The sequence below is a fragment of the Gekko japonicus genome, unplaced genomic scaffold (assembly GCF_001447785.1).
Source record: "Gekko japonicus isolate JY-2015 unplaced genomic scaffold, Gekko_japonicus_V1.1 scaffold2176, whole genome shotgun sequence".
NCBI classification, from domain to species: Eukaryota; Metazoa; Chordata; class Lepidosauria; order Squamata; family Gekkonidae; genus Gekko; species Gekko japonicus.
The window spans coordinates 1-11671 of NW_015163669.1; the positions used below are offsets into that span (position 1 = coordinate 1).

Consider the following 11671-nt stretch of genomic DNA (forward strand, 5'->3'; position numbering starts at 1 on the left):
ACAAACATAAGCTCATATCGTTACAGCCTGACCTTGGCTTGTTTACCAGAGACCCCATATGCCTTCATCCCAAGGTAGAGAATGGGACAGACACCATTCACTGACCACCTGTGATGGATTGCACAGAAAAGCAGGCTTTTTAAAATACTGCTTGTGTCAGAGAGTCAGGAAGTTCAAGAGTTGATCTTCCCTGGAGAGAAGAGCTTATGTGATTGGCTGCTCTGCTCACTCTCTGATTGGCCAGCATCAGCTTAGAGAGGAAACAAAACAGCTGACCTGGAGGAAAAAAAATTCATTTGCCTTTTAGTCTTTGTCTGAAATCTATAGGCTAGATCAATAGCCAAAAGGTTTGACTTCTGAGGGAAGAGACTTTGGGAGTCAATGATTTCTGTCAGGGAACTGTCAGAAAAATACTTCTATAGAGAGAAGAAGAGGGATTCTATTGTCTTAAATATATTAGAACTACAATGAGGGAGAACTTAGATTCTCAGTCAAGAAAGCTATAGAACAGCTTTATACAGACAACGAATACTGGAGAAGAATTTGGCAGAAGGTCTGGGTAGTTAGAGAGAACTCCATACAAGCCAAATAGTAAAAGGAGTTATTGCTTCTTAGGGACAAGAAGATTAAATTCCTGCCAGTCAGGGGTCATTTGGGGCCAGAGCGAGCTGGAGCAGTGCTCTGGCAGCCCAGAAGCAGGCACAAATGACGTCAGGCGCCAAAGCACTCCAAGCATTTCTCACTGCTGCCCCCCCACCCGCACCTCCCCTCTCCTCTCCTCCCTCTGGCCGTGGCTCTGAGCATGTGAAGAGTGCTGATTCGCACATTTGCAGTGTGTGTCACCGAGGCGGCCCTTCATGTCTCCACACTCAGAAGGCGCTGTGACGTGTGGAAAAAGTATTTCACACATCCCTCGGCCGCAGCGCCACATTTGGCTGGCTCGCAAAGGCTGCGCAGAAAGCCTCGGATTCCCAGCCGCACCATCTGGCTGCTCTCCCCACTTTCACCGCCGCCTCACCTGTGAAGGGCCCCCACAGTAGCAGCCCATTGGTTCTGTGCCCGGGGAGGAGAGAGAGAGAAGGGACGCGCCCCATGCTGCTGCCCAAGATGCGGCTGGCCTTTGCGCTGTGCATGCTGGCCATGGACTTCCCAGGCTTGGACCAGGCCAGGGTGGTGGGCTCAGAGGAAGCAGGCTTTGCGGAGCGTGACAGCTTCTTCCTAGCCCAGACACCCCCCCAAGGGGCTGCCCAGGCCACCTTCACACATGAAAGTCTGCCAAAAGTACAAGCAGGAGCCGCTCTCTACAGCACGCACAACAAAATCCCTCTCTATGTGGCGTTCAAGTACACCGAGGCAGCTCTGAGTGGGGAGGAGAACTGGCTGCTGGAACAGCAGCTGAGGAGAACCATGGGGGGGCCGCCAAAGGGCCAGGGGGGTGAGGGGGCTGGCAAAGAAGCCGAGGGAAGGGTGGACTCCTTGGGCTGGGAAATGTGTGGGTGCTTTGGGTGCTTTGTTTATTCGGTTGGTTTCTGTTCTGCCCTCCCTCCAAGGAGTTTAGGGCAGTATGCGTCTTTCTCCATCCTCACAAAAATCCTGTGAGGTAGGTCTGGCTGAGAGTGTGTGACTGGGCCGAGACTTTCCAGGCACAGAGGACTAGAGCCTGCTTATCCAACACCCTAACCAGTACACTATGCTGGGGTGGGGAAAATGCAGCTCTAAAATTACACAGAGTTGTCTCGAACTGTGTCTGGCTATTGGCCTGGCAAGATTAGTATTGTCGACTCTGACTGGCAGCAACTCTCCAGTGCCTCAGACAGAGGTCTTTCACATCACCTTTGACTGGAGCTGCCAGGTCCAGATGCCTCCCCTCCCCTTTTTGCTTCCTGTTCTGACACACTTCCGGTGATGTCAGGGGGTGTGGCATATGCTAATGAGTTATATACTAATATAGGTATGCTAATGAGCTCCTGCACCTCTTTTTCTATGAAATAACCCCTGCTGCCAGTGAAAGGGGTTGGGAAGAGAACCCTGGTCTGTGATAAAGTGGATAAAGGGGAGAAGCTTAGACACCTTAGGAGTTGATGAAAAGCTGTAATATCTAAAGGGAAAACCTAGAAGGGGAAATCTTAAAACTATAAGCAAATGCTATTCAGTATTAAGAACGTATGTTAGCACTGAAATATACTAAGCAAACCACCTCTCATTGAAAAGATCTTGAAACTCTGAAAATAAGCACAATACTCTCTTGTCTGATCTGAGCTTTCAAATCTGTATATAGTATGAAGTTTTATCTCAGCCTTTCTAAACCCTGACAATCTCCTTTTATATATATATTTCCTGCCTGTTCTATAAAATATTATTTCTGTTTTGAAAGTTATTTGGCCTCAAGTGCCATTTCAATATGGGTTTAAGACAAAACAGCTCCTGTATTTTCCCTTAAGTTCCTGTCCTGGGTTAGAAGTCTTAAAGTAATATCTGCAGCAGGGTAGGACAATTAAAGCATATACAAGAAAGAAGAAATACATGCTACTGAAGGGCAGCTCAGACACATAGGGGAACTTAAAAAAAATTTGGAGGGAAAATCTTCCTGGGAGTGGGGGAGAGTCGGGGTCTGTCATATCACCACACCTAACAACTTAATAATATTGATTAGTGCATACTACTGTGGACCTGTCTGCATTGAATCTTACCTACTATCTTACCACTCTCTCCCTAGCGACATTAAGGCAAAGAACCAGAAAGACCTAGGTATTCTGGAAGGTCTTTGACACAGGGTGAGTAATTCTTTACAGCACTGATTCCTCTTGCTGCTGATTTGATCTTATAGATGGTACTAATCTGATGTCAATTTTGTGGGAGTTGGTTATGAAGGTTTTCCCTGATCTTATTTTATGGTTTATTAAATTTAGATAATTTATACTTTGCTTTTCTCCCATAAAGGGACCTAAATCAACTTAGCACATTGTTCTCCCGCCCTCTGCTCTCTCCTTACAACAACCCTGTGATGCAATGATCCCTCTAAGCTCCCCAGTGTTGTGAGCAAAAATTCTACCTCGTGAGCAAAAAAAGCTAGTAGCATTAAAGTTGTGAATGAGTCTACATTTTACTATCACGTAAATTAGTTTTTTAGAAGATTATTTCCATAACGTAAAAATCCCAGAATAAATTATTTTAAATTATATTTAAACTATATTTTAAGAATAATTTTAACATTATAAGAGAAAACAGAATCAAGTCAAATTTCACCCAAAGAACCCTGCCTAACCTAACAAACAGGAAGCTGCTTAAATGTTATCAACCTGCCCAAACTACTTATTTATTCAAATATTTATATCCCACTTTTCCATGTGACTCAAGGCAGCTTACAAATCATACTGAAAAGCGTAATGAATTGTGAAAAAAAATCATTTCCCTCCAGCTCCATTGTAGCCTATGGGGACCATTATAGTCAATAAGCCCCATAAGCAATAATGGAGAACCAATCCTGGGTTATGTGGGGCTCGGGGGGGGGGGCTGTTTTTTGCTACCAAGTTTGCAGCATAGCTGCTGGTGCCTCTCCTCACCCCCCCCCAAAGTTTCAAAAATATTGGGCCAGGGGGTCCAATTCTATGGGCCCCAGAAGTAAGTGCCCCCATCTTCCATTGTTTCCAATGGAGAGGAAATGCCTTGTGGGCTGAAAGCAATAATCCCTGCACTACCTGTTTAAATTTTGTGCGCCAGTGCCCTTTATTGCAGCTTAGAGGGAACTATGCCTGTGAGGTAGGTTAGGCTGAAAGAGTAATTGGCCCAAGGCCATGGAGTAAACTTCCATGGCAGAGTTGGGATTTGAACCTCAATCTCCCAGTTCCCAGTCTGACAATCTGATGACTCGACCATGTTGGCTCTCAACTGGTGCTGCTAGCCTGTTTTGTATTTTGGGATTTACTATTCTATGTACTAATGTTGCATTGTATTCTAAGATTGTAAGCTGCCATTGGGTGTTTTTGGAGAGGGAAAGGTGGAGGCATGAATTCCCTAAATAAATTATACCCTTCAAAAGGACTATAGCTTAATAATTTTTGTGTGTCTGGCAAATGTAAGTTTATTGTTCTTCAGATCTTTTTTCTGACCATTCCAATACTGCAGTTCACTTGGAAATTCATTGTTGCCAAGGTTGAGAATGGGTTGTTATTTATTGTTCTGTTCTTCAAAAATTCCTATCTTTAAATAGAGTTCAATAAATATCAGAATTCTACCTCTCAGCTAGAGTTCCCAGACTTCCTGAACTGGCCTTCATTTAAGTCTGTACTGAAAGCTGTTGGAAGCCTAACCAAAAATCTCACACACCATCTTTCTTCCGCATCTCATTCATTCTTAATTAAAACCTAGGAACTGACTTCTGCTGGGTAAGTTTGATTACAATGTAACTTGACAGAAATCGGTAGAAACCCACTGGTGTGATCACAGAGTAATAGAATGAATACTGCCTTCAGGTTGCCAATCTTTTTAACTCCTTTCATTTCCCTCTACAGAAACTATTTATAGTACTAGGAAAATGCAGTTGATATAATCTATTTGGATTTCAGCCAGGCATCTGATAAAGTACCACACATAAAATTGCTATTTAAACTGGATAAAGGTGGGTAAGGAACTGGTTAAAAGGCTACAAAGAAACAGCAAAAAGGCAAATGTCAGGTTGGAGAGAGCTAACAAGAGGACTTCCTCAGCAATCAGTCTTGGGACTTATTTTGTTAATTAGGGACCCTGGGGAGGGAAGTAGGATATTGCTGAGGAAATTTGTAAATGACATGAACCCATGAAGCCTTGTAAATGCAGGCAAGAACTGGGCAGTTATGCAGGATGAACTAGAGTAATAGAATTTAGATTCATTAATATCAACGTTGAACACATATATTTGGAACTTATACCAACTGTCTTTGTCATCAGCCTCAAGATAGGGAAGAAGATCTAGAGGTAGCATGTGATGACAGTGTGATTTATAAGCCCTTTATGTGATGTGTTTACAAACATGATGCTTGTCATGAAGGATTTGCCAGGTCTTTTGTGGTATGAATTTAACAATTTTTGATCTTCTGCATAATTCCAGTGGGGTAGTCATTTGGTAATTTTCTGTGTAATAATGAGGAAAATTATTTTCTTTCTTCCCACTGAATCTGAAGAATCAAGGTCAGACTCATGAAAGCTTATCCTGGAATAAATGTTAGTCTTTAAGGTGCTACTGGATTTCTGTTTTGATCTTCCTCAGACATGCTGCTCTTACCATCTGAAGTAAGGTGGGTGATGACCAGACATAGGGCTTTCTCTGGAGTAATTAATTAATTAATTACCATATGGCATTGTGTATAGAATAGCCAGGAGATCCTAAGATTGTCTGGTAGCCACAAGTTCTAGCTCTTTTAGTGTTATGCAAAACTAAGTAGCAAACTAGATTTGTTTTGAAGGCAAAAGATGTTTCAGAAGTGGTTTGTCATTGCCTGCCTCTGTCATGACCCTTGGAGGTTGCCTTTCCAAATACTAGCCAAGGTTGACCCTGCTTAGCTTCTGAGATCTGACAAGATTGAGCTAGCCTGGGCTATCCAGGTCAGGGCTTTCTCTGAAGTGGCACCTCAGTTATGCAATACCTTCTCCACCGCCCTCTGCCTAACTGTTTGAATTTCAGACATGTTTCTGTTCATTCACATTTTGGTTTGGGTGATTTTTTAAAAAACTGAATTTGGTACTCTTAATTCTTGAGGATTCTGCTCCCCTTCCCTCATTTTCTACATCATATTTTACCTCATGCTCACAGTTCATTTATTGATTTATTATGGTCTGTTATTCTGTTATAGTTAATTGTTTAGTTTGAGTTAATTTGCTGTTTTAAATTAATATTGTGAGCTGCTCCTCAAAGCCTTTTTGAAATGAGAAGTGGGATATAATTTTAAAAAAATAAAAAATACTATGGCTGAGCAGGAATTATTGATGCTATTATGTAAGAAATTTGAAATACTGAACACATTGCCCTCTCTCTCAGGGAAAGAAGGCACAGTCTATAGTTACTGCCAAGAAGGTGAGTATACACTGCCAAGAAGGTGAGTATACTCTGATCTTCCTCCCCCCTTGCCCATGTGTTACAGGCCTATATCTGCTGTGGAGATTATGAATGAACAAAATTACTGACTTTCTAATAAAACTACTCTTCAGAGTAAAATGTGCCAAATTCCCTTCTTTACACAGCTATTAAAAAGTACAGAAACCCTGCATTTCTTGGTCATCCTAAATATGATGGCTCAAGGAACTTTATTTCTTGAACCATAACCTATGTTGAACCGAGGCCCCACATGACTGTTCTTGGCCAGTATTTATACACAAACAGAGGTATGGACTCACATCACACCTGAAATCTGATTCAAGACATGGAATAAAGTACATTCTGCTTCTATTCATTCTGCAGCCTCAAGAGAACATGAACAATGCTACTTTGTTCTTCTAAACTAGATTACGGGGCCGGTCCTACCATTGGGCAGGGAGAGAGAAACCGTCTCTGGTGGCAGATTTTTAGGGTTGCCAGCCTCCAGGTAGGGCCTGGAAATCTGCTGTTATTACAGTGGATCTCCAGATGACAGAAACCAGTTCCCCTGGAGAAAATGGATGCTTTGGAAGGAGGATTCTATTGCATCGTACCCTGCAGAGGTCCCTCCCCAGGTTCCACCCAAAAAATCTCCAGGTATTTCCCAGCCCAGAGCTGGCAACCCTACGAGATTTTGGGCCACAAATTGTCAACAATTTCATTTACTCTTCTATGTTTAGAAGCTATGAGGCATACTACATCATTAAGTGCCTATATATAACCTTATGTTAGCAGGGATCCCACCTTGTTGGAAGCCCTACACTGTAGCATAGTTAGCATAATGCTTTATCCTGCAGTGTAGACCCTGTAGGCCACATCTACAGATAATTCTATAAGCCAAGAAGAGTACTGTATACAGAAGGAGACTTTGGCAGATGAAAATGCTTACCCCTTGAGAAAAGTAGAAGGCAGCAATTCCCAGAGGCCAGAAACAGCAAAGCATTGAGAAAATGGCCAAGCCCAGGTGGTCTCGAGGGGGAAGCATCAGAAAATGATCTTCACTCTCACTGTCGCTTGAGGAGTCACTCTGGAAAGTAAATTAATTTCATTATGGTGAACAAAATGACACTCCCAGCAGGAGCGGCAAGTATAATCAGCTCACACTTCCCATGTTTGGTGCTGCCACCACAACAGCATACTTGTTCAGGTAAATGATGCAGGTGGTCTTTGTGAGGCAGAAGACCCCCTCATTGAGCAATACAGTGCAAAGCAGGAGCTGCCATATCACAAAAGACAGACACAAATCCACACTGCCTATTTTATTTATTTTTAATGTACTATTTCCATTTATATCCCGCCCATCCCACGGGTGGCCTCGGTGCAGGTAACATCATTAGAATAAATACAATTTCAGTTTAAAACATTAAACATTAAAACATTCAGTGGGGATTGGATGAGGCACCAAATCTATTGCCATTCCCTCCTTCACATCTAAAATATTTGATATTTCTTAGGCAATAGGTGTTGTATTTAAGTCTGCTGATTGAGAAAGGTCTTAGTTTTGATCCACAAGCCATTTAATTTACAGTATCTAGCACTTACTTTATGTAGTGGAACTTCAAGGAATCCAGTCAAGAACAAGACACTTATGAATTGTAGTGATTTGCATGTTGATGGTGCTCTTCCATATATCTACTGTGCTAACCTACTATGTCTTAACCAGCTGAAGGTTAATTAACCCAAGATTCAGTTAAGAAAAAAAGTACAACTGAGGAGAGACATGAGAGAAGTTTATAAAATTATGCATGGGAGAGAGAACTTTTTCTCCTTCTCCCAAAATAACTAGAATTCAGCGGCAACCAATGAAGTTGATGGGCAATAGATTCAGGAGGGACAAAAGGATGTACCTCTTTACTCAGTGAATGATTAAAATGTGGGATCCACTGCCAAAGGATGTAGTGATTGCCACAAGCATAGATGGCTTTAAAAACTGATTATAGACAGATTAATGGAGGAAAGGTCTAACAGTGGCTACTAGCCATGGTGACTAAAGTGAACTTCCACATTCACAGGCAATAAACCTCTGAACAGTAGTGCCAGGAGGCAACATCAGGGGAAGGCCTGGGCTCTCTGCCCTGTTGTTGGCCCTCTAAAGTAAATGGTTGGCCAATGTGTGAGACAGGATGCTGGACTAGCTGGACCACTGTTCTGATCCAGCAAGGTTCTTGTTACAATACGCCCAGGATGTTAGTTGTCATATCTAAAAAGCAAAACTGAAAAAATTGCAAGTGGCAAATAGACGTAAATCTAAACAAATAATCAGAATAGTAAATAAATCCTAGAGATATATTGGTTTACGGTTGAACATTTATTATTAAACAGGTGGCAAGCCAAAATATATTCTGGAGATACTAGTAAACATATAACTATTTTACTGTCGTCAGCTAAAAACACTGTTGCATTGTTCTGGAAAAATACTGTAAGTCCAAATAGGCAGCATTGGCATTCTAAATTATGGAAACTGTATATTATGTCAAAAATTACTGATAGGGTAAATGATGCAAATTCTTATAAATCTTCCACAAATTTTGCTATAATTTGGTTGCCTATTCTAGAATATTTAGTTCACCATGATGTAATACCAGATGTAGTCAATGATTTGAATTTGTGGTAAGTCTTGTCTATATTTAAGCCTCTGTCATTATTTGTTAATGTTAAACTGTTGATACCATATATATCTTTATTTCTGTGTCACTAAGATTTTTTATATATTTTTTCTTAACTTACCTTTTGATCCTGTTGTTTATGCTGTTAATTGTTTTACATTGTCCATTTTGTATTTGTATTTTTTCATGTTGAAAAATTAATACATTAAAAAAAGAAAAAAAAGATATATATATTGGTTTATGGGCAACCTTAGAGGAAACCTTAAGGAAGCTGGTATCAACATTATATTAGCTCAATAAATATTTAAGCTGCTTTCTTCAAATCACTGATTCTGGAGGGAACTAATTAATTTTCTGATGGGCTTTTGTACAGTGAGAACTCTGGGAATTTGTGTCAGAAGATTATTGTGTAGGAAAAATGGCAAGTGTACTATAATTACTATTATCACTTTATACCAACCCCCCTTTATTTATTAGGAAGGAACGTTCTTTCACATTAAATGTACTTAGGGATGGAGCCTTCTCTTATTAAATAACACAGTTTGAAATTACAAAGCAACAAACACAGTTTTGGATCCCCCACACATTTTTGTCTGTATTAGGCCATCAGTGTAAAACAACTGGTGCCCTACTGAGTTTTCTCTTCTCCAAGTGCTTCTGTTACATTGTCTTGTTATAATATTTTTAGGACATCTATCACCACCGTGGCATTTAAGTAGAATTTTTTCACCTCCTACACTTCCTCTCATTAAGTATTTTACAGTCTTTTCCTGTCTCTCATTTGACCTCTGTCTTTCCAACCATACTTTCACATATTCTTTCATTCTTCTTAACAGTATCACAAAGGGGGGAAAAGGATTTTCGGGGCTTCTAATACAATATCCTCTGGTGCCTAAGGCTTCTTGGATGTTAGGTAGGAATCCAGACATTCTGGATGCTCATTTTTCTCTCAAGCTAAATTCCCAGTTCACTAGTTGGGGATTTGAGATTTCCCTAGAAAACTATTTTTCTTGCATTTTGGTGAAATAGGGCTATTTTTCATCTTCAGCACTGCACCTCACCTGCATTAAGGACTAAATGGATAAACTGCTGGATATACAGAAAGATTCTGGATATTAGTCTAAAACAAGTGAGTGAAAACTTCTCCTTGTTTTGTATGCTACTCCTACAAATAGCTCAGGACATTTATCATTCCTAACACATTGCAATGTGAGACTTGGTCCTTCAAGTATAAAGTTATCCCTGAAGGATCAGGCCTTGAAGTATCTCTCAGGTTATGGAAGTTATTATACATAATTTACCTCAGAAGGCAGAACAAGGTTTTTCATAAATCTGCATCCCAAATGTAAGCATGCTTACTCAGATATAAGTCCCCAGTTTGCATTAGGATTGTAGCCTATGAAACATACTTCATATTCCTGGAATTCTTCCTCCTCCACTTCATAGGACACTGTCTGGATTTTGATGTCATTCTCCATGAGCGATCGTCCTTGTATTTCCTGCCCATCAGAAGGTTCAATGGGGGGCTCTTTGTTTTCTGTGAAGGTTGTCTCACAACTCTCAACTTTGTTGTCCTTGACTTTGACACTGGTTTCATCTTTCACCAGGATAAAATTTGGACCATACAATGCTTCAACAGCCAACTGTAGAGAACTGGCATCCAGCAGCTGGTGAGTCCTTGCATTGCCAGAATTTTGGAAGATGTAAGAGTATAGTTTGCCTGGACAACGGTGGCCGGCATAGTCCTGGTGGCTGTGCTGGTGGAAAGTATAACTGCCGTGAAGGTGTCCATTGTTCTTGGCTAACAGGGGGTTCTGAAGCTCACTCAGACTTTCCATTCTACTGAAAACTCTATGCAAGATGCTCCCAAGATAGATGACTGTCAGAAGTCCTGAAGAACAGAAAAAGAAGAAAGAATATGTGAGTTCTGGAAGAACTCCAGGAACTGAATCTATATCATATGTGTTTCCCTCCTAAGGGGAAATTGGGGGTTGGATGCATGTTGTAGTGACACAACAAATAAAAAAACCAACACACAAAAATGGTAAGGTATACCATCCTGCCTAGGGTTGCCAATTCTGGATTGTGCAATTCCTGGAGATTTGGGGTGTGGAGCCTAGGGAGGACAGAGTTTGGGGAGGGGGGGGAGACCTCAGTGGGGTGCAATGCCATGGAGTTCACCTTCCAAAGTGGCCATTTTCTCCGGGGGAACTGATCTCTGTCGCCTGGAGATCAGTTGTAATCACAGGAGATCACCAGCTCACCACCTTGATGGATTTTGAAGAATGTCACTATGAAATACTACCAGTGAGTTTGTTAAATGGATTAATCTTGTATTTCGACGCTATTCACTTTGACAAAGTTGTACACAAAACAAGATGATATGCATGATCCATTGGTGTTGATGGCATCTGAATTGCATTCAGTAAACTTAATATTGGAAAAAGAAATTTCTAGTCTTTGGAGACTTTTGTGGCATAATATATCACGGTTGTTTGCTTCCTTTTCCACTTCCTTCCCATGATCTCTCTCCTTGGTTTGCACCACCTTGAGGTTGGCAACCCACAACCCTGCCTCTTGTGAGGGTCTGTAGCTGGAAATAAGACACTTGAGTGATTTTTATGACATGCTTAGTTAGAATGGCTTTGCATGTCCCAAAGAAGCATTAGGAATAGAAAAATTAGAAAGTTGTACTTTCTCTTATTCTACTTTTAAAAGTAATGCTTGAAAAGGAATTTTCACAGGGAAAATATACAAGCTGTTTATGCATTCAGAGCTTCTGCATTTCTACCATATAAATTCCTTTTCAAATATCACAACAGAAGTGCAGTAAGAGGGAGTGCAACTCACTTCTGTGTCAGTTCTCACACTTATTCAGAACATCAGAAGCCACACTGGAGTTTCAAAAAGCCTTAAGTGCTTTTTTACCAACTCCTTGCAAATATGTTATTTAGTG

The 11671-nt window shown here is 41.0% G+C and overlaps 1 protein-coding gene across 1 annotated transcript; it reads right to left on the reverse strand.

Moving 5' to 3' along the window:
- Positions 1–6998: 6998 nt before the first annotated feature.
- LOC107107438 (synapse differentiation-inducing gene protein 1-like) lies at positions 6999–10585 on the reverse strand (the record flags this gene model as incomplete). The annotated part of the gene is made up of 2 exons (XM_015407740.1): positions 10125–10585; positions 6999–7136 (listed from the first exon to the last, which is right to left on the reverse strand). Coding segments are annotated over exons 1-2 (567 nt in total), but the record flags the coding sequence as incomplete, so codon positions are not given.
- Positions 10586–11671: the final 1086 nt, after the last annotated feature.